General features: G+C 43.0%; 2 protein-coding genes across 2 annotated transcripts in view; one reads left to right on the top strand and one right to left on the bottom strand.

Annotated features, from left to right (window-relative positions):
* The window catches only part of SMARCA5 (SWI/SNF related, matrix associated, actin dependent regulator of chromatin, subfamily a, member 5), a 53,595-nt gene extending 52,820 nt beyond the window's left edge, over window positions 1-775 (top strand). The window contains exon 24 of the mRNA XM_026647840.2: window positions 474-775. Coding sequence (XP_026503625.1) covers window positions 474-539 — 66 coding nt within the window. The 3' untranslated portion in view covers window positions 540-775. The remainder of the gene's footprint in view (window positions 1-473) is intronic.
* Window positions 776-7,027: 6,252 nt separating this feature from the next.
* FREM3 (FRAS1 related extracellular matrix 3) overlaps window positions 7,028-23,679 on the bottom strand; it is a 110,127-nt gene continuing 93,475 nt past the window's right edge. Inside the window, exons 14-24 of the mRNA XM_026647824.1 lie at window positions 21,997-22,300; window positions 20,535-20,666; window positions 18,511-18,842; window positions 15,674-15,866; window positions 14,776-14,880; window positions 14,394-14,521; window positions 13,183-13,317; window positions 11,264-11,390; window positions 9,297-9,484; window positions 9,065-9,211; window positions 7,028-8,239 (exon numbers count right to left, since the gene is read on the bottom strand). Of these exons, the coding sequence (XP_026503609.1) occupies window positions 7,757-8,239; window positions 9,065-9,211; window positions 9,297-9,484; window positions 11,264-11,390; window positions 13,183-13,317; window positions 14,394-14,521; window positions 14,776-14,880; window positions 15,674-15,866; window positions 18,511-18,842; window positions 20,535-20,666; window positions 21,997-22,300 (2,274 nt within the window). The 3' untranslated portion in view covers window positions 7,028-7,756. The remainder of the gene's footprint in view (window positions 8,240-9,064; window positions 9,212-9,296; window positions 9,485-11,263; window positions 11,391-13,182; window positions 13,318-14,393; window positions 14,522-14,775; window positions 14,881-15,673; window positions 15,867-18,510; window positions 18,843-20,534; window positions 20,667-21,996; window positions 22,301-23,679) is intronic.

Raw genomic sequence — 23,679 nt, forward strand, 5'->3', positions numbered from 1 at the left:
GAGCTGTAGGCCTCTTATCCCTGATAACGTTCACTTATTTTAAATAAGTGGTTGAAGGCAACAGCTGATTGAGTAGGGAAATAGCCATGGGATATGCTTTATGCTCTAATACTCACTGTTCAACCCAGTTAATGGGTATTCACTTCTGGAAAAAATAAGTATGCATGTTATGTAAAGTCCATAGCTCTTTCTGCTAAGTAGAGGAAAGCCTCAGAGCTCTCAGCTATACTGGAAATTGACCAGGGTTATCTGAATAGTTGAATGTCCTTGCAAAATAAGGGTTGTCTAACTATTTGAAATAGAACATGAGTTTAAAACAAATGGCTGTGCTCCATGGGTACTGGCCAAGCAGTTAACTTGAACCCATTTTTAACATTGTGTAATGTTTAATCTCCAAAGAGGTGGGTATTTTTGTTATGGTGAGCAAATTTTAGGAAGAATAAAGTAATGACCCATATGTCTATATCTTACAGGCACAAAAGCGTAAAATGGATGGTACTCCTGATGGTCGAGGCAGGAAAAAGAAGTTAAAGCTGTGAATGCTGCATTTTTGTAATCACTAAATTTTAAAAAGTAGTTCTTTAATTTACGGGTCTTCATAAGATGTACTGTACAATGCTCAACTATTATGTCATTAAAGGACATCAGGTTCATCTGTTTACTGAACTAGAAACATAGTACTTAATGTAGTTTCACTTTTTTAAATGCAACAGCTGTGCTGAATTTTTTTTACCATTAAAGTAATAAAATAGGCTTCATTTATTAATAAAAGGCTTCAGTTGACTTTTTCTTTTAAAGAACTCCAGCTGAAAGCTTGTGAATGTTTTGAGAACTCCTGGTTTATTTAGAGTCATGTAACTTCAAATTTGGTTCACTTTAAACAAAGCTTAATTGCAAGAGGGTTTTGTGGATATTTCTCCCTCTTTTTTGATTGACATTTGTGTGGTAATTGGAGCAACTGCTTACTCTGTTCAAGAGAGCTAAATAGACATGTAAGTGTAGTGTCCAGCAACTTTTGTAGGCCTCCAGGTTTTTTCCTGACCTGCTACTTATTTATAGACCACGACCAACAGATGCTGTTTGTTCAGTAATTCCTCTAGCTTTTAGAGTAGTTCTCAAAAAGTGGTGATATAAGTGTAACTACAGTGTTCTGCTTTGCCCCAACACATTGCTTGATTAGTGGCAAACCTGGATATCCATAATAGATTCCAATATATGGATTAGCCCAAAATTAAAAAGCTCATCTCTCAAGCTAGAGAGAGAGAAATTCAACAAGGTAACCTTACTTCCACTAGCTCTGTACTCCACTGAAATTAATAGTATGACAACAGCCTTAGCTAGGAGTATTTGTATAGGCAGCTTTCAGTAAGTCAAGACACAATCACTTATTTTTTCCATGTAGTTTTAACTTGACTCAGTTTATTGCCTGATGTGACTGCTCTGAAAGAAAAGCTACTAGAGTGGCTCTACTGAAGGCAGCTGAACTTTGTTAGGCTCAGCAACTGAGTTCAGTATTGTGGCCCAGCTCGTGGCTTTCTCACACTTCTGTTATGTTGACTGAGTAACTTTGCAGGATGGGCACAATCACGTGCCATAGAAATCAATATGCTGTTCCTTGTGTTTCTGAATGTGAGACTTTAAGTACGCTTTCTGGAGGACTGGCAAACTAACTGTACAAAACGAGAAAAATCTCACTTTGTGAGAATGAGCATGGTTTTCTAAGATTTAGGCTGTTTTTTTTTTTTTTTTTAGTCTAAGCCCTTTCTTAAAAGTTACTTAAATACCACCAAGATGAGTGTGGAACAGAACAAAATAGTGAGAAAAGACTTCTCTACAAAATCAACTTAATTTTTAACTGTTGACTTATTTAATATTGTACCGCAACACTTTATTAGTACACTAAATTTAGTGTTCCTTCCATTTCACTATCTCCAAATATGAGAAAATATGGAACAATCATTCTTGTAGTACAAAGGTGTTCAGTATAATGCTCCTTTTACTAGAGTTCTTTTTATGCTTTTGGAAAGTAGAGGCAGAGGTAAGAGGAGCCCCAGAAATGTTGTACCATAATTAGCATCTACAAATATTGTTTCTCTTTGAATACTGTAGTGGTTGTATAGGATAACATGGCTTTTAAGTACATTTTATAACCTAAAGTTAAATTGGCAGCTAGCTGTCTTCCTGGGCCAGGCCCTAGAGGATATTATACTAAAGCCAATTACAGTTTCTCCAGGCCCCTAATAGATACAAGTCTTCATTGCAGGTGTTAAATTTTGTTTAAAGAGCACCACTGTGTTTACATAGAACAAAAGGCTTTGCTGAAAGCAGAACCAATATTATGAATTAATGTTTTCAGGCAAGCAGTTTGTAGGTCACCAAGGCATACTGTAAACATTTACATTTGTGGAGAGCAGAGCACATAACTTGCCTTTCAGATTTCTTAGCTGCCACTGCACAGATTGCTGAAAAAAACTGCAGCAACTGCTAACTTTTTATGCTATGGATTTTTGTGATTATTATAGAATATAATTGAGCTGGTATTGGGTAACACATTGCTGCTTGTTCAGTTGTTTTCTATGTGAATAAATAACTCATCATGGGGTCCTCTTTCAGCCAGAGGTAGGAAACTAACTTTTGGGGGGGGGGACAGGGACAGAGGCATTTTCCAAAGCACCATTAGGCTAGTGTAGGATTTAATTTTTACTCAGCTTAATTACACAGATGTGACTTCCAGCACCTAGTAAATAAGTCCAATGATAGTTAAGAGGTGGAATTCCCCCATCTTCCTCCTTGACCGATGACTCTGCCTATAGGAGCTTATAATTTACTGTAATCACTCAAATTTAAAAAGTGAATTCAAAGCAGTCTTTAGTAGTAATTGCCTAGATCAATGACACATTCCCATATAGACTCATAGACTTAAAGGTCAGAAGGGACCATTATGGTCATCTAGTCTGACCTCCCGCATGATGCAGGCCACAAAAGCTGACCCACCCACTTTCACTTAACTCAGCTGTTGAAGTCTCCAGATCGTGATTTAAAGACTTCAAGTCGCAGAGAATCCTCCAGCTTGCGACCCCTGCCCAATGCTGCGGAGGAAGGCGAAAAACCTCCAGGGCCTCTGCCAATCTACCCTGGAGGAAAATTCCTTCCCGACCCCAAATATGGCGATCAGTAGAACCCCGAGCATACAGGCAAGATTCTCTAGCCAGACCCACATTTTACCAGCGATGGCACTTTATTACCTAATTGACTAAAATCACGTTATTCCCTCCATAAACTTATCTAGCCTAATCTTGAAGCCAGAGAGGTCTTTTGCCCCCACTGTTTCCCTCGGAAGGCTGTTCCAAAATTTCACCCCTCTGACGGTTAGAAACCTTCGTCTAATTTCAAGCCTAAACTTCCCCACAGCCAGTTTATATCTAGTCGTTCTCGTGTCCACATTAGTACTGAGCTGAAATAATTCCTCTCCCTCCCTGGTATTTATCCCTTTGATGTATTTAAAGAGAGCAATCATATCCCCCCTCAGCCTTCTTTTGGTTAGGCTAAACAAACCAAGCTCCTCGAGTCTCCTTTCATAGGAAAGGTTTTCCATTCCTCGGATCATCCTAGTGGCCCTTCTCTGTACCTGTTCCAGTTTGAATTCATCCTTTTTAAACATAGGAGACCAGAACTGCACACACTACTCCAAGTGAGGTCTCACCAGCGCCTTGTATAACGGAAGGAGCACCTCCTTGCCCCTACTAGAAATACCTCGCCTAATGCATCCCAAGATCGCATTAGCTTTTTTAACAGCCGCGTCACATTGCCGGCTCATAGTCATCCTGCGATCAACCAGGACTCCGAGGTCCTTCTCCTCCTCCGTCACTTCTAACTGATGCATCCCCAGCTTATAACTAAAATTCTTGTTAGTCATCCCTAAATGCATCACCTTACACTTCTCACTATTAAATCTCATCCTATTATTATTACTCTAATTTACAAGGTCATCTAAGTCTCCCTGCAGAATATCCCGATCCTTCTCCGAATTAGCAATACCTCCCAACTTTGTGTCATCTGCAAACTTTATCAGCCCGCTCCTACATTCGGTTCCGAGGTCAGTAATAAATAGATTAAATAAAATCGGACCCAAAACCGAACCTTGAGGAACCCCACTGGTGACCTCCCTCCAACCTGACTGTTCCCCTTTCAGTACTACCCGCTGCAGTCTCCCCTTTAACCAGTTCTTTATCCACCTCTGGATTTTCATATCGATCCCCATCTTTTCTAGTTTAACCAATAATTCCTCATGCGGTACCGTATCAAACGCTTTACTAAAATCGAGGTATATTAGATCCACCGCATTCCCTTTATCTAGAAGGTCTGTTACTTTCTCAAAGAAGGAGATCAGGTTGGTTTGGCACGATCTACCTTTCGTAAACCCATGTTGTAATTTGTCCCAATTACCATTCAACTCAAGGCCCTTAACTACTTTCTCCTTCAAAATTTTTTCCAAGACCTTGCATACTACAGATGTTAAACTAACAGGCCTGTAATTACCCGGGTCACTTTTTTTCCCCTTCTTGAAAATAGGAACCACGTTAGCTATTTTCCAGTCCAATGGTACCACCCCCGAGTTTACAGATTCATTAAAAATTATCGCTAAGGGGCTTGCCATTTCTTGCGCCACTTCCTTCAATATTCTAGGATGAAGATCATCCGGTCCGCCCGATTTGGTCCCGTTTAGCTGCTGAAGTTTAGCTTCCACCTCTAATACTGTAATGTCATTCCCTCCTTCTTTATTCCCCTCTGTCCTGCTCCCTCTATTCCTAAGCCCTTCATTAGCCTTATTAAAGACTGATGCAAAATATTCATTTAGATATTGTGCCATGCCTAGATTATCCTTAATCTCCACTCCATCTACATTCTTCAGCGGTCCCACTTCCTCTTTCTTTGTTTGCTTCCTATTTATATGGCTATAAAACCTCTTACTATTGGATTTAATTCCCCTCGCAAGGTCCAACTCTACACGGCTTTTGGCCTTTCTCACTGCATCCCTACATGCTCGGACCTCAATAAGGTAGGTTTCCTTGCTGATCCCTCCCCTCTTCAATTCTTTGTACGCTTTCTGTTTTTTCTTAATTGCCCCTTTGAGACGCCCACTCATCCAGCTAGGTCTAAATCTCCTGCCTACTAATCGTTTTCCCTTTCTTGGTATACAGGCCTCGGACAGCTCATGCAACTTCAATTTGAAATAATTCCAGGCGTCATCTGCCTTTTGATCCCTAAGTATGTTATCCCAATGCACTTCCCTAAGTAGTTGCTTTAATTTATTAAAGTTGGCCTTTTTAAAATCGTAAACCTTAGTCAGAGTTTTATTTCTGTTAAACCTTCCATTTAGTTTAAACCGAATTAGCTCATGGTCACTCGAGCCAAGGTTGTCCCCTACAACCATTTCCTCAACGAGGTCCTCACTACTCACCAGCACCAAATCTAAAATTGCATCCCCCCTCGTCGGTTCAGTTACTACTTGATGAAGGAATTCATCTGCTAGCACGTCTAGGAACATCTGAGCCCTATTATTGTTACTAGCATTTGTTCCCCAATCTATATCTGGGAAGTTAGTCCCCCATGATTACACAGTTCTTATTAGTTTTTACTTCTCTAAAAACATTAAATAGTTCTCTGTCCGCATCCAGGCTGGATCCTGGCGGTCTATAGCACACCCCAAGCACTATCTCAGGGGAGGCTCTAGTAGTTCTATTACCCAGTGTAATTATTGCCCAGACAGACTCTGTCTTATCCATTCCATCACTTATTATTTCTTTACATTTTACCTCATTATTGACATACAATGCCACTCCCCCACCTTTACCTTTTTTCCGGTCATTCCTAAACAGCACATACCCTTCCATACCTGTACTCCAGTCATGACTACCGTTCCACCACGTTTCGGTTATTCCCACGATATCAGGTTTCATTTCTTGGACCAGGAGCTCCAATTCCTCCATTTTGTTACCTAGGCTTCTCGCATTGGTGTATAAACATCTTACCGTATGCTGTCTATCCTTTCTCGCATTACTTATGCAATTTGGTACGGACCCCATACTGTCCCTCTGTCCCCTTTCTTATGTCCAATCCCAATCTGTGCTTATCTCTTCACACTCCTTTCAGTGTTGGACTCAGGCGTGGAGATTAACTGGACATCTCCCAACCGTCTCCCCCAACTTTCTAGTTTAAAGCCCTTTTGATGAGATGAGCCAGCCTCCCTCCCAGAAGTCTATTTCCTTCCCTACTCAGGTGAAGTCCATCTCGCGAGAACAGCTGTCTGTCCCCGAAAGCCTCCCAGTGGCCATACATCCCAAAGCCCTCCTTATAACACCACTCCCTTAGCCAGCTATTTATCCTCACAATTCTGTCAGCCCTCTGCTGTCCTTCTCTAGGAACAGGCAGAATCCCACTGAAGATAATTTGAGCCTCAACTTCCTTAAGTGTCTTCCCCAGTCTGGCATAATCTCCCTTGATTCTCTCTAGCGAGAACCTAGCCGTGTCATTCGTTCCTACGTGGAGGATGATCAAGGGGTTCTTACCCGCTCCTTTTAGGATCCTTTTCAACTGCAGGTCCACATCCCGTATCTTAGCGCCTGGCAGACAGCACACCCTTCTGTTTTCTGGGTCCGCTCTGGTCACAGGCCTGTCTATCCTCCTCAGTAAGGAGTCTCCAATCACATAAACCTGCCTTTGCCTGGTGACAGTACGATCAACAAATCTATCCCTTGTTCCCTGTAGTCGTAACTCCTGTCTCTTTCTATTTTCTCCTATAGTCCCCCTAGTGCCATCCTGTGACCTCCCTGGGCCGAGTACTGGCGCTGTCTCCATCAACTCTTCCCCTCTCTCTATCGGACTAGTCGCTCTTCTTTTCTTCCTCTGCCTCCCACCATCAGTTACCACCAGCTGTGTCCCCTCCTCGTTACCCAAACCTGTTCCTGAGTTCTAATTCCCCCTCACTAGCCCTCTTCTTTTTTTTTTTTTTTTTTTTACACATATACAACAAAGGACATTCTAAAATAGTTATGGAGCAGCATCATGTTTGTAGTAAGTATTCTTCATTACCCTGAGAGTAATATTTACAGCCTTTGCTTATGTTAGTAATTTTAAGGGAACAGTAAAGTACTGTATACTATTTTTCAAGTGGGTCAGGGTATGGTCCTATAACCTGCTGGCTACACAAATGTAGAACAAAATTCTTCTTTGATAATCACAGCAGATGAGTCCAATAATTCTGATCTTCCTACAGGTCTCACTAGCAGATTTGTTTGGCACTGACATCCCTATTAGGAGCTGAGAGGAGAATTTATTGATTTTCTTCCACAGAGATTTATGAAATGTTCACTATACATACTGCTGTTTTTCTTTTCACAAAAATAAATCTATACAGTAGCAACTAAACCTCAATTTCCCTTTAAAGAACATCAGGTTTACGTAGTGGCTATAAAGGTACATACACTGGTTCTTAAAAGCAAATGCTGGTTTAAAAAACACCAAGGTGTCCCAGTGTCACCTCTTGTTCCTGGAAAATGGTTTTGAACTCTAAATCAGTCATTCACACTTGAACCTAATACACATCTGCTGGGCCACTTCTGTTTTTTAGTAGTAACATGACCCAACCACAGCAGGCACTTCCATGTCTGTGCAAAGTAGGCAGCCAGACACACCTGAGTTTGCTTTTGCAATTAAATGACATCTTAGGATAGAGAACTCAGTTTTGAGAAGCCCCCTACACTTCAGAACTGTCATTGGTGCTGTTAGAGTAGGTGACAGATGATTTCCTCTTTCTATGAGAGGGCTGTCCCCTCTGCTTCAGCAGAAATATAATGACTACCACCGTGCCTATCAGAAGCAGCAGCCCACCTGCCCCTCCCAGAACAGGCAAAATGCTGTTTTCAGAGTCTCTACCAGCGATTTCCAATACTGGCCTTTGATAGGGCTCACCTGCCAGGAACTGATCATTCTGGGTGATTTTACTGGAATGGTAGAGGGCTATATGCTGAATATTTGTGCCCCTGTTTTGATTTGTTCCAATGTCTTGCGCAATGGTGGGGCCATCATCAGGATTGGCTCTCCGACTGCGCTTCAGGTTCCTGGTGCTGCTGAGTGTCTGGTGATGCTCTAGGCTTCTCTTGCCCATGCCTCGGTTAGCATTCTCTCTTGACCTAACCATGTAAATTGTATGAATGTACCACTCTCGTCCTGCTGCTACCTTTGAACAAAACAAAAAAACCCTCTTTACTATAAATTGAAATCACAAAATGATAAACAGTAACTTGCAATGTCTGTGGCCAGAGGGCTCTGCACAGCTTTCAAGTAAAAGTACTTTTTCCAGTTGCTAATACCTTCAAACTAGGTTCTTCAAATTTTACTTCTCTATAAAAGCATCTCTAGGTTAAGCTTAGTAACACCATTGGCTCTAGTTTCTGCTCCCAGTCACAAAGCCATACAATCTCATTGCTTTCAGCAGTTTGCACCCAGATAGCTCAAACTTAAGGCTTGTCTACAGTATGCCACAGCACGACTTGTAGAGCACTCCAAAATACTGTGTGGACACTGAATTCAAAGGTACTTAATTCGCTTTAATGCAGTCGTCTTTCCAACAGGACCATGTTAACATGAACCAGGTACCTTTTTATGCCAGCAGCATCCACACAGGGCAGTTACAGCGCAACATTTTGATGTGCTTTGGAATTCACCCTCCCCATTGTCTACACTGTGGCACAGCACAGACCATGCTGATGATACACAAGAAGAAACAAAATCTAGCTCCCTCTCTTACCTGTGCTGAATCTACAGGACTAGCAGTAGTAAAAAGCAGTACAAATGACTATAAATGCACCCAGAGAGCTGATCCATTGAGTAAGAAGGTAGAAAGCTACAATTTTTTAAAATGGCTAATTCATACAAGCAAAATATTGAAAAGCGCTTATGAGTCGGGAGAGGAAGCACCAATGTAGTCCATGAGGATAAAGTGGAGATAATATCCTTTTCCCATGAGTAGCTTTTTGTACAACATAAATACCTGAGAACTTACCTGGAAGAGAGGAGAGGATGACAGGCTGAAACCATCCGAACCAGGCTGCTTTACTAAAGGAAAAGCATCTGCATGATCAATAGCTAATTTAGCGTGAAACTTCACATTTCCAAACACTTCTGCCTGGGTCTCAGGTTGAGCTTTATCCTGGGGGAGTGAATAGAATATTACCAGATTGCTATTTTCAAGCTTTATTTCTAAATTACTCTGTGTGAACTAACTATTTACATACCAGGATCTTGACTCTGTACAGTAAGCTAGGTGAGTCAGCCAGGCATCCGTATTCCCTATTCTCCGGACTGTATTTGGGCACATATCCATCAGCCCCAGTGCACAGAAACACCTTCTCAATGTTACAAATGAAAGAGTCTCCTAAATTCTGAACAGGGTCCACCATCACTCGGCCATAAATTTCAGACCCTAATAAAGCAAATTAAACACTTGGTAACCACACAGGAAGTAATTCATTTCATGTTGTACAAACAATGGTACATAATAAAACCAATGCAATGAGACCTATGGCTGTGTAGTCCGGAAATGATCTTGTTAAGGTCTCAATTGCCTGTATGCATGTAGTTGAATATAGTACCTTTATTACTGATTTAACACTGGCTACTAATTTGCACTAGTTACTGCATTGTAAACAGTGTTTCCTGGGAAAGCAGACTTTTTTCCCCCTTCTCACTAGGGGGCAACCCATAGCCACGTAAAAAGGTATCCAACATGATAGCTATTATGCTCAAGTAACAAACTACTGATCTATGCAGTGTTCATGGGTGGCAGGTTTGTAGACATTTTGGTGGTGCCCAGAACCCACCCCTCCCAACTCCCTAAGGCTCTGGGAGGGAGTTTGGGGTGCAGGTCCTGGGCTGGGATTAGGGTGCAGGAGGGGTGCAGGCTCCGGGCTGGGGCAGAGGGTGGGTGAGGATTGCAGGCTCTGGGACGGCGTTTGGGTGCAGGCGCTGGACTGGGGGCGTAGAAGGGGGTGAGGGGTGCAGGCTCTGGGAGGGAGTTTGGGGGCAGGAGGGGGTGCAGGGGTGAGGGCTGTGGGGCTGAGGATGAGGGGTTTGGGGTGTGGGAGGGGGCTCAGGGGGATGAGGGGTGTTGGAGAGGCTCAGGGCTAGGGCAGAAGGGCAGGGTAAGGGCAGCCTGCCCTGCCATTAGCAGATGGGAGGAGGGGCACTAGGACCCTGGGGCAGCAGACAGCAGTTGATGCCAGGAGCCCATGTAGTGTAGGATACCACTCCGCCTAGGAATGTGCTACACTGGCAGCACAAGCAGGCATGGGAGAGGCACGCGCCGCTTTCAAGCAGGGACGCAGCGGGGCGGGGCGGGGGAGGGGAGGAGACATGCGGGGGGAGGGGCCCGCTCCAGGCAGGGCTGGGGGAGAGACCCAGCTCCAACTATTGGTGGAGCAGAGCCACTAGCCCTGAATATTCTTGGAGCCCGGGCACCGCAAAAGAATATAACTTGCAGCCTATGGCAGTGTTGGTGTAGTCAGGTCCATCCCAGGATATTAGAGAGACAAGGAGAGAGATAATATCTTGAATTGGATCAACCTCTGTTGGTGAGAGAGACAAGTTTTTGAGCTTATACAGAGCTGGTCCAATACAAGATATTACCTCACCCCCTAGTCTCTCTAACAGACTGATCTAGCAGACTATCTTGGTTTCACAGGAGGTCTTGTGTTGGAGACCAGTTATGTACATAATGAATTGTGCTGTAATGTTGGTATAACTGAACTTTATTATGAATCCCTGAAGCACATCCAGAACTCCAGTCAGTGCACAATGTGAAAGTAGGTAACGTGTGCTCAAATCTTTGAACTGGCTTCCTGTTTCTGGTTGCAATTCAGTGTGGTGGTGACTGTTACAGGTGAGGCTCTCAGTTACTTGAAGGAGTGAGCTGTACTTTTCTGGTGGTAGGATCTTCCCAATTAAGAGGCCCCATCTGTTTTGAATTTGCTCACACCAGAGCTACAGTCTAATAACATTCAGGGCAAGAATCATTTGTTTTGTTTAGCCTTTGATAAACATTTAGAAATCCCACACCCACCACACAGATGCCTCTGTAATAGGTGTTATAGAAATAAGTAACAGAAACGTTCAATTATTGTTAAAAGTAGTTCTATTTCCGTGTCCACAGCAGATTAGCAATGTTTAGTACAATGGGGTGCAGGCTACTAAAAGATGTATTTACCTTCAGCAAATGCCACATCCATTCCTTCCCCAAATCCCATGGAGCCATTGGATATCCAGAGCTCCTTCTTGGACAGCAGTAACATTTGGGTATTAAGAGTGAACTCAGCAGCTACTGGGTCACTGACCTGTGGCAAAAAAAAAAAAAAAAAAGGGCTCTGAAATCTAGCTACAGTTTTACAAATGTCAGTGTTTACTGCAGATTCCGTGATGTTCAGCTAATCGGATCACTCAATACTCTGTACATCTCAAATCCTAACATAAAATTAATACATGCAGGGTTGCTGTACAGGATAAAATGGGATAAAATCATCCTTTAAGAGCTGTATGAGTTCTGGCACTGGTCCCATGAATGATAATGTGTCGTGAAGAAGATCTGTGTAGCTTTAAAACCTCTCTCTTTCAGCCCATGTTCGTCTAATGTGCACCTTGCCGCCACTCCTTCCTTCTGGGGCTACCACCCCACTTCTCCTACGCCTGTGGAACCAGGTGGGGTGGCATCGACTCTAGGAGTCAGAGCATGACCAGTGAAGCTGGATTGATTACACCAACTCATTTCACATATGCCAAACAATCAATAATGACTTTTGGTCATATTCAAACTAACGCACCTAATCTTCATGTGCCACAACCCAATCCCCTGAGTTATGTTCCTCCATGTATTAAATTATTAATTCAGGAAAAAAGCCAAACCCTACTGCTATAACCTTAATATTGCATATTTGCATAGGTCTGAAAATAATTCAAAATTATTCACACAGCAACCCTAACCCCTTCTTTAGCAAATAAATCATTGTACAAAGTGTTAACTTCCTCTATGTACCTCTATGAGTAATGACTATGCTACTGTGGAAGGCATATTTTTTAGTTTCTTGACCGTGTCTGCTTAGAGCCATAATGCTGATTTGGTACATTTTTTTCATTTAATTAATTAGCATATAATAAATAAGAGTCCTATTTACACTGACACAGATTTTTCAAAACTGGGTGCCTAAAATTAAGCATACAAATTCTTACTTAGGCACCAAAGTTAGAGGCCTAATTTTTAAAAAGATGAGCACTCTGCAATTCCCATTGAAATCAATAGGTACTGTTGGGTGTGTAGCATTTTTAAAAATCATGCACTAATTTAGGTGTCGACATAAGGATTTACAAGCCTAAATTTAAGATGTTTGAAAATTACGGACACACTGCAGTTTAGTGGGAAGACAAGTGCTCAGTTTTGCAATCCTCTTGCTTACCCTGCTACCTAGATGCTCCTTCTTTCAACAGAAAGGGAGAATCTGGTACACATAAGACATCCTATAAGAGGTAATTCATGGGATGCTATATTCATTCATACCATTTAATTACTTTCATAAGCACAGGAATATTCTGATTTAAACAGGCACATGTCCGTGACAAATTTGAATGAAGTGTCAAATGTACAGGCCTGATTTCCCACTCCATTACAACCTGGGTCACCTCAGTGTATTTCCATAAAATTAAGCTGAGTCTCAGCATTAAAAAAAGCTGGGGTTCTAATGCTACTTGTTATGAAAACAAATGATCTTATTTTCAGTCTGCTCAATTTCTAATATCCATGAACAGCTCTCATAAACATGGTGTAAAAAGGATGAAGTAGTTGAGCCATAGGCTACAATAAATTGTGAAGGAAGCAAATGAAAAATATTAGTTTAATTGTCATGGCACAGTGTGAGATAAACCTGATAAACACAGCTCTACAGCAATTTGAATGCACTAAGACAAGTAAAAAGAACAGAAGTACTTGTGGCACCTTAGAGACTAACAAATTTTGTTAGTCTCTAAGGTGCCACAAGTACTCCTATTCTTTTTGTGGATACAGACTAACACGGCTGCTACTCTGAAATAAGACAAGTAAGGCATTTAAATAGGTAACCTTAAATAAAAATGCTGTACCTGTTGGAATCTGATATCCACTTCAAAGATGACTGGTTCCCATGGGTTACAGATGATAGGAAGGGTATATTCCTGGTTGGGTGCAGCAGTACATGGGATACATTTTACAGTGTAAGTACCAGAATAGTCTCGTACCTAGCACACACACACACACACACAATATCCACAATATTAGAAAGCAAACCCTTCTCCATAGTCTCTGAACAACCAGAGCTTCAGTTCAAAATACAGGGCACTGCCACTACCTTTATTGTAATCCTTCAGTCTAAACAGCATGTATATTACAAAGCATAGATCTTCTATCTGTTATCTTCCTACTTAACAGTGTCGTATGTACACAAGGACACCCAATTGTAAATACTTTTCTCAGGGAAGCAGGACAGTTCAATCAGGGCCGGCTCCAGGGTTTTGGCTGCCCCAAGCAGCCAAAACCAAAAAAAAAAAAAAAAGCTGCGATCGCGATCTAAAAAAAGCCGCAATCGTGATCTGCGGCGGCAATTCGGCGGGAGGTCCTTCACTCCCAGGCGGAGTGAGGGACCGTCCGCCAAATTGCCGCCGAATACCTGGAACTGCCGCCCCTGTCCGGAACGGCCGCCCCAAGCACCTGCTTGAGAAGCTGGTGCCTGGAGCCGGCCCTGAGTTCAATCAATAGGAGCCAGAACTGCGAGTCAGGAGACCCGAGTTCTAGTCTGAGCTTTGTAACTGACCTGAATATTGAAAGAGCTATTAAATAATTTCTTCTTTTCCATAATTTTCCTGTTTTAGCCAATCCAACCCTAGGCCCCAGACCTGCATTGTAATCCACACAGCCCACCTGCACAGATTACAATGTAGAATCAGGGCCATGATTGTACCTATTTACTTACATGACTCCCATTACTGTAGCATCAGATTTCTCTGGCAATGACTCCCTCTGGACAAGTCACTTAAACTCTGTCTTATCTTAGGCAAATCATTTACTCTTCTTTTCCCCCATCTGTATACTGGGGATAATAATATCTATACACCTCACCAGGGAGTTGTGATCATTCATTATGTAAAAGTAAAGCAGCTGGAAGCTGGCAAGCATTAAATGATCATTTTTGTTATATCCTTGATCAAATCTATGTGAACAGACACTGACTGATTTTGTAGAACAGCTTTCATCGGAACAGAAGTAAATCCTGCATATTGCAGTCTCCCCAAATTCCCCACTCTGAATGGGAACTCACAGCAAAGTCTGAGCTAAAGCTCCACTGCTGCACAGGCTGGTGGAAGGTTGGCTCACTTCGTAACAGACTCAGTGTGAAGGTGAGGTCAGGATGGTCAACAGACATCACCATTGATGACAGAGAAGTACCTGTAGAAGCAAAGGGTGAGTTATATCCTGGAAGGGATCAGCATCAATCAGCACACAGTGACAGAGGCAACAAGACGACACAAAGGAATCTCTGCCATCCCTGAAAAGAATGGTTTCAATTTCTTTTTCCCCCCATCTGTTGAAAGATGCTCTTTGTTATAAAACACCTCCCTTCCGTTGGGAACAGACAGTGCTCCCGATGTCTGTCATGTCTCCTGGAGATACTGGTCCAGGAGAAGAGACCAGGTACTTACCTGGGTGAGACATTACAAGCTGTCCTCGGAACCGAATCTGAGTCCTGAAATTCACCACCAATCGCCCTTCATCATTGATTTGCATGCTGGTTGGGTAGAGGGAACCTAGACAGAAAAAAGCCATTGTGTGTACAGAGAAGGGTTTTCGGTTTCCTTTTTGAAAGAAAGGCTCTTTGCTAGTTTCAGTATTTGGAGAAATGAAATAGGTTGCTAAGTTCTGGCACTCTCTGGATGATCTAAACCCTCCTGCATTATAGAACCTTACTGTGACAGATATTCAGACTAATTGACTTTAATAGAACCAAGGGTCTGCTCCACTGGGACAGATTCTGAGTTACATTGATATAAATCAGGGGTAACTCAACTGAAGTAAATACAATTACACGGTTGTAAAACAAGTAGCAGTGGGAGTAGAATCAGATCCACTGAGTTTTTCTTCAAGCTTTACCACAAAGGCTTCTGGCTCAATTTCCAGTAGGATCCCTCTTTTGCTGGCACTCAAACATTTCCATTAACACAGGGGCTTGTCCATTGTTTTGTAAACCTACATCCATCCAGCACTCTAGGGGTTTACCCTCCTAAATATGGCCTCTGTTATCTATTTCTAAAATGGGGCTGCCTATTGTTTTTACTCATTCTGTGGTAGATTTAAAGGGATATATATTTGGGAAAACTTTTAAAATATCTAATTCAACAACATATGGAATTAAAAACAAACAACCTTATTCCTTGGGTATTTTAATAGTGGGAATTGGCCTTGATGCTGTTTTTTGTGTGATTCTCAAGGCCAGGAGGTGTCTTGATTAATCACACAAACTGCCATACGCTTCCCCCAGGAAGGAAGGGGGCCATGATGGGACAGAGTCTAAAAATAAGAAGGAAAGCAGCAAGAACTGACCTTGGAGCTCTGATTCCGGTGGGCTGCCTATGCCATCTTTCCACAGGATGGCGGTATCATATACAAAGGTGAGTCTCAGTTCAGACTGCAAGTCAAAGTGCTGCCAGCCACCAATGGCAGCAGGAGAGTGAAAGATGTAGGAGACATAGAGGGGCACCCGCAGTGTGACATAGGATTGCACCAGATTTAACACCTGAAAACCATTGGGGCAGAAGGTTACTGCACTCGTGTCTAATGCTGAGAAGTTAGTTGCCAAACTTTCATTCTAACTTTCATTGTACTTTGCTAACCATAAGAAAACACCTCATTCACTTTTATATCTTCAATTAGTCAAATGTATGGAAATGTCTCTTTTTTTTGCCATTTGCATTGCTTACATTTCAGATCTTGCACATATTTTACTCGGTGTGTTTACAAATCTACTTTCCGCCATTGGGAGCGACTCCCAGTGCATGTCAAAGGAAGAGAGTTATGGCTCAGGCTGAAGCACATCAGCTCGGGCCACACATCTCGCAAGATACAAGACATGCTAGCATTGACCTGAGAGTTATTCCAAATGCTACAGTCGTTCTGGGCTATATAGACATATCCATTATGGAATTAGTACTCGCAAGCTCACCTTCACTAGTGAACTCTGGTACACTTCAGCCCAAGATTCTGGAAATGAAACTAAGCTCTGGAAATGCACTAAGCTCTTCCTTAGTCAAAGCTCCTTTTCAAACTGACACAGCTGATGTCTTCTCAGAATTAGCACTAGCAAAGTTTTGTTTCTTTTTGTTTTGTTTCTTTCAGAATTGATTACAAGTTACATGGTGTTAGAGATGGACTGCAAGAAAACACAGATTTGACAACCACATACTTTTGGGGCATTGAAAAACAAAACGTGGATCGAGAACCCAATTTTGCAAATGGCACCTGTCTTTATAGTATATTGAACCAAAATTCCAGACTGGAGTCTCTCCTCTGTTTTATCCATGATGGGGTTGGAGTGGAAGAGTCTATAGCTATATACACATACATACACACACACACACACACAATTATGACAGAAACAAATGCTCCCACCATCTTGCTAACAACAAAGCACCTCAACACAGGAGAATGAACCATGTGTTGTAATCAGGGCCTGATTCAGGAATATAGAGCCAGAGATGCTCTGAGGACCTTAGCATCATATATTAAATGACATTATGAGTGGCCAGGGGACTTTTCATTTTCGGGGGGGGGGGCCCTCAAGCTCTAGTCCCATTGGACTTTTCATTATGGTGACTGATTATAATGGAACTCAATTATATCAAGGCCTTTTCTAAACCACCACTGGGTGCAGTTGCTGGCACGTCTGGACTTTGTTGGACATTCTAGTGACTCATACATAATAAAGTCTGGGATCATGGCTGGTTATGCTCAGGAAAGTGGATGTGTGCACGCGTGTGGTGTTTTTTTGTTTTTGTTTTTAATTCCCCAGCATCCAGGCCTCTGGCTATGTTCTGTCACCTGTCTGGCAGCACTACCAAGATGCAGTCATTGCTAAAATGACTGAGCACTGTGACTCTGTCAATAATTAGAACTTCCAATTTAGGAACGGCTGAAGGAGTGCCTTTGCTTTCCATAGCAAACAAGCACACAAGAGAGTTATAAGGCTTCTGACAATATGTTATGTATATATTGTCGACAGGGCCAAATTCTGCCTTTGTTTGCATCAGTGTAGCAATTAAAGATAATTTGGCTGATATTGTGTGTGCGTACACACTTGGAAGAAGAAATATTTTGGGTCAACAAAAAGAGCTGAAATCTACAAGCACATTCACACCCAGGTTAGGAGCAGCAGCCAACAGGAATCACACACGGCTGTGTATGTGTAAAACCCACAGCATGCAGAGGTACAGTGCCCAACAGTACTGCTCCCACCTAGTAATAAAATAAATAATAATACCACCTAGCTCTTGTGTTGTTTTTCATCAATAGATCTCAAAGTGCTTTTTAATGTATTTAAAACGGTGGGGAAAAGAAAATAAACAGCACAGAAACTCTTATAAAGGAGCAGTTGTTTTAAAACCAGATCTTGTCTCACTTCCTAGTTAGGTTAGTTGTCAAGGTTTACTAATGAACAGATCACTGCTTTTATTTAAGCCAGGAAAGCGTAGCATTCTATTAGAAGTCAGAGAGGAGTGAGGTGGCTCTTCTTCTTTTCATCTCTCTCTTTATTTCCTCCTTACACTACTTCAGACAAAATCTAGAAAGGGGATTTGTGGTTATGCAAATAATCACCAGGGCTATACTGGGCTAAATCTGCCAGTCCAACTGAGCTGCTCTCAGTACATTATGGGTGGAAGGAATATAAAGGCAACCAGAAATCAGAAGGGTGCAAGGCGAGCTGGCCACACTCCCTACACCAGGTGTCAGGACATGCCATTATCCAGCTGGATGCCAGCATGCAATTTCCAACCGATTGGTGCAAAGCAGCCAGACTGGGAGCCAGGATCTGGCCCACTGTCTCTTCCCAGGGGTATTTCAGCAGAAGTTGAGGGCACTCAGCACTTCACTGGATTAGCCATTAGTGAGGAGACTAATTTAATGAGTGGAGCAACTGATGGAGAAGCTATTTATCAACAAATGAAATACAGGAAACTGAAAGGGTTCTGGGGACTTCTGAATGTCTCTAAATGGTTCTAAAGGAACTGTGCCCAGGACAGCTGAACCTTTCTTGTGAGAATTTGTATCAGGTGATCTGTATAGTGGCTAATGCTTTTCTTATTTATTTTATAAGTGTTTCTTGCTTGGACTTGGTTCTTCAACATTTCTGTCTCTGAGGCAAGTGCTTCCGCAGTGACACATACCTGGCCATCTGTGCCAATGGAGCCCCCGCAGTCAGTCAGTAGTTCAGACATAGCATAGTAGCTGTTGAACTCCCAGAGGCAGGCCTCCAGGTTGAGGTTACGGTAGAAACGCAAGGTCTTAGTAGATCGCAGAGAGTTGCTGTACTGGTAGGGTGAAGTTTCCCCAATCACTTCAGGGTTCTTAGTTTCATCTGTAATAAAACCATGTTTGGTCTGGATCTCATTATAATCCAGTAGGTTGGAGCACTTGTGGTTGCCCACACGAGTGCCATCAGGGCTAAGAGTCAGCTCGAAGTTGGATAACGGATGAGTTGAGATGACAGGCAGCATTCCTGAAACACAATGCACACAGTCCAATTAGCATTCTCAGCTGAAGAGACTGACTGGTCAAATGTTCTAAGCATCTTGCAAATATACTGACAATGCTGACATCATAAATGAGGTATGGAAAACTTCATCCTTCTGCTACATGGGAACATTCTGAGGCTACAAGGCCATATGTATACTTCTGTACGTTTGTGAGTATGGAGACAGTATGTATGTCATGAATTCACCATGTTGTTCCAGAAGTAGTTTCACTATGGACTATGAGTATGTGAAGTATGCTATGTATATTAGCTGTGACTGTTTCAGGTGATCTTTTTTTTTTTGGTGGCTCACTATTTCTTGTCTATCAATGACCCTGAGTACAAAATCTATTGCTGACAGCAAACTTTACATTTCAGAAAAAATTGGCTTTGGCTGTTAAAGGGTTAAATGCAGATGTCCCTGCAACTGCCTAGGTACCCAGTCCCTGTCACTGTAGCAGTATAGCAATAATACCGAGAATTGCATGGAAACCTTGTTCATACTAGGAAACGGAAACATTGCTAACCATAGTTTTTTCAGCAATGCTTCAACCATGTACTGATACTGAAAAGGTTTTAGGCCTGAATGTATAGCAGACAAAGACATTTTGAACAGTTTCACTGAGTATTACCAAGACTCAAATATGCTTCCTACGATGGCATTGGAAATGATTTTTTCTTGCGAAGGCTAATACCTATATTATCGCTGAAAACCATTTTCAGCAATGGCTCAGTTTCCTAACAAAGCCCAGTCTAGATAGGGTGTCCCTTGAACAAATGAAAGCAATTTCCATGGCAAACCTCTGTTCTGCAAACATAAGAGGTAAAAGCCTTGTCTATACTTTGAACCATGTAACTGTGTTACAAAACATTTAACACACATGGTTCTACTAGACCCACATAACAACTCCCTTATTCAAAGATGGCTGTCAACCACATTTTTCCCAGATCATTCAAACCAGGCAGTTGCTAGCAGAGTTCTAACACACTGGTTTTTAGACCCATGATAGCCCAAACTACAGCAGCAGTTTCTAAACATGAGGTTGATTCTCCTCTCACCTTGCTGTAAGTCAGGAATAATTCTGTTGAGGTCAGTGGAGTTACACCAGTGTAAATGAGAGGAGAATCCAGCCCACTGTGGGTATGTCTACACTGCAATAAAACACCTGTGGCTGTCCCAAGTCAGTGGACTTGGGCTTGGGCTGCAGGGTTATAAAATGGAAGTGTAAATGTTCAGCCTGAGCCCGAATGTCCACACTGCAATTTTATAGTCCTGCAGTCTGTGCTGCACAAGCCAGAGTCAGCTGACACAGGCCAGCCACAGATATTTTATTGCTGCGTAGACACAGCCTGTGTGTAACAAGATTTTTGTAATAGTTTCTGTTTCAGATGCAAAGCATGTGATAACATACTAGGCTGTAACAGGGTTTAAAAACAGATTTAAACAAAGCATGTTCCATACTGTGGACAGGACCTAATGTATCACCACAGGGGAACACCTCTCCAACCAAGAGCCTACAGTGCTGTTTCTTTCAAGAAAAATCCCTCTTTGTCAGAAGCAATGCTAAAGTTTGCTATAAGGTGGGTACATGGCTTATGACTGCCACTTATCTGTGGCTGCTGGAGATGAAAGTCCAAGGCAGCATCTGATCACTTCTGTGACCTTTTCATGCTTACCATCCATATGAGGCGTTGTAACTGTTAATTTGATCAGGTTGGGGTAATCGGGATCATCTGGACCCGTGTAGCGAATCTTGGCTGAGAAAGGTTCTGCTCCAACCGTTCCTGGGATCCGAGGTTGACAAAGACCTGGGGGGAAGGAGAGATCATGAAGAGTCTGTTAAATTGTGACACACTGTCTAAACTAAAGCAAGTCAGAGCTCGTTCTACATGTCTATAACAGGACTGGATTAAGACAATGAGGGGCCCCGACACACCATAATGTGGCGTTCCTTGTGGCTCCAGCTCTACCCTCCTGTCCCTATTGGAGCCCTGGCATTTGGGGTGGAGCCATGCATGTCCACTTGGAGTGGTGGTGGCAGGATGTCTCCCTCCCAGAGAGGCAGAAGCAGCAGCAAAGGCCTCCAATCCCCAAATTGTCAGAGAGGAAAAGCTGTATACCAGTATACCCTAGCAGCCAGGAGGTATCTAGGCATATGGGGGAGTGGTCCAAGCCTGCTCCACTCTTCTCCTCCTGCCATAGGGTAAGTATACACTGCAGCTGGAAGTGAGCCTCCCAACCCAAGTAGACAGACTCCCACTACTGGACGTGGCTGCACTGGTGGAGGCTTGGGCTAGCCACCTGAACTTGGACCCGGTGGGGGGTGGGGGAATCGGGTGGGTCTGAGCTCAGGTGTCTAGCCTTAGCCTCTGCCAGTGCAGCAATGACCACTCTGCTATTATAAGCATGCTAACGTGAGCCCTGCTAATACAAATCTGTCCAATTGGGCAGGGAGGCTCAGTCCTACCTGCAGTGGGGACATACAGAGTCCTCTACACTGGGGTATTGCTGACAGAGTCCTTCAAAGTAATGGGTCTTGGAAATAATATCCCACTGAGATGCATGGGGCAGTTCATACCATCAGAGATATTGTTCCTGGCTCTCTGCAGACTCAGGCAGACCTCACTGCATCAGTTACACACACTTCCATGTTTTCAAGCTCTTCTTCCCACACATCAGGCAGGGAAACTTACATGCTTTAAAAAACTGAAAACGGAGATTCTGATCTAATCAGTCACATAGTTCTTGAGGAGCTGAGGCCCTGGGCATGGGCCTATAGTGCCTATGCTCAAACCAGCCCTGGTCTACAGATATCTAAATGTTCCCATGTTCAGAGGTCCTTCAGTTCTTCTGAGCTGGCTTCACTGCTCTCTACTCATTGTCAGTAACTGTGCTGTTTTGATGTCTAAAATAGAAATATCCGTATTTGCTGTACATACATATAAAGTGAAAAGCAGAGGACATATTCCGGATCCTGCTGTTTGGTTCACTAGAAAGAGATGCCAAATAAATGAATCATTGTCTCCATTCCACCCCCGCCCCCAATATCAATGACACCTGAGTTATGGGTAGACACGAAATGCTGACATTACAGGTCTGATGTGGCACCTGCCTTTCATTCAACACGTTACCACATACCGTCTTCTCTGTTCACTGTGTTAATAGGGCTCAGCAGTTCCAGACCCACATCACCATTGGCACTGACAGCCCGTGCTGCACACTGGACCCTTGATCCAGCCTGGAAGTATATGGAGTCCAGGGAGATGGACTTGGTGTTGGTAAAGAAGGTGTTGGAGTCCACTTCCTGCATGGGGCTGGTGACACCGTAGCTGCCACTCGGAGCACTGACAAGCCAGCGGTACAGGGTCAGAGTGTCATTGATGTTTTCAGCAGCGCAGAGACCCCCAGTCTTGTCATAGTCTGAATACTTGGGATTACATGCCTGCAGGTCAACAGACACACAAAATATACAACTTTATCTCTAGTTGCCTGTGTGCTCTGGGAAAGCTAAAAATTAATTGCTGTTCTAACACAGTCTTCTGGTAAAGTTTCAGTACTTAACACCTTCTTTTTACGGTTCGAGTGCTCTGTCACACAACTCAATTAAGGAGACAGGAGCGAAAGTCTGGGACTTCAAAATTTAAGAAGAGGAAATGTGGAAAACGCTTCAATTTATCATGTACTTGTTAACCGCATCTCCCTTTGCTGCGCAACCTTGGAAGGTAATGAGAGCTACATGTGTTCAGCACCTCTGAAAATCAGGCCACTTATTTGTGTGTCTAAAGATGGAGTTGGGTGCTTAGCTTTAGGCATCCAGGTTTGAAAACTCTGGTCTTAATCTCTCTGCATCTTCATTCCTAATCAATAAAATAAGGGGACTGATACTTAGGCCTTATCTATACTTATGGTGGTCTGCAGGTCTGAGTAACTACACGTCACAGTGAAAGGCAGGCTGTGTCCACACTTGTCACTGTGGTATGTAGCTACATGCAGCAGTGAAAGGCTCCAGAAAGATGGAAGCAACAGGAAAAGGTTCTGGCCAGGGGGGGAAGCAACAGGATACTTCGCTAAAAATAGCAGTGTAGACGTGGGAGGCACTGCTTGGGTGTGTCTGGAGCTGTGGAGGGTGGGAGTTCAGGCATGAAGGGCCCTTTACTTGCCTAAGCCATGCCTCACCATCTACACTGCTATTTATACCTGCGCTAGCTGGGTGCGCAGTGTCTGTACTCTACACACCACTGTAAGTGTAAATGCACCTTTACATACCTAACTCACAGTGGCGTTGTGGGGCCTGAATGATTAAGCTTTGCGCTCTAATCCTGGTTCGGTGTGACCTTCCAATCTTAGTTTCCTTGATTTTACTTACCCACCTTTTCGCAGGGGCATTGTGCAGAATACACCTCTACCTCGATATAACGCTGTCCTCAGGAGCCAAAAAATCTTACTGCGTTATAGGTGAAACCATGTTATATCGAACTTGCTTTGATTCACCGGAGTGCTCAGCCCCACTCCCCCGGAGCACTGCTTTACCGCATTATATCCGAATTCGTGTTATATCGGGTCGCGTTATATAGGGGTAGAGGTGTACTAAATCAATGTCTGTACAGCACTTTGAACCGTAAACCACTATGTCAAGGACTAATAATTATTATTTTTATGTACAACAACATAGCTGCATTGTTGTTACCATGTTGGCAGGCGACCTTAAGAAAGCAGAAACTTCACTGGAGGCTTGATCCAACTGTATAGGTAACAAACTAATTTTCTGTGGACTGCAAGTTCTTCCTAGGATTGCCCTTATAAAAAAATACTATAGCATTC

The sequence above is a fragment of the Terrapene carolina genome, unplaced genomic scaffold (assembly GCF_002925995.2).
Source record: "Terrapene carolina triunguis isolate 2854851 unplaced genomic scaffold, T_m_triunguis-2.0 Scaffold66, whole genome shotgun sequence".
NCBI classification, from domain to species: domain Eukaryota; kingdom Metazoa; phylum Chordata; order Testudines; family Emydidae; genus Terrapene; species Terrapene triunguis.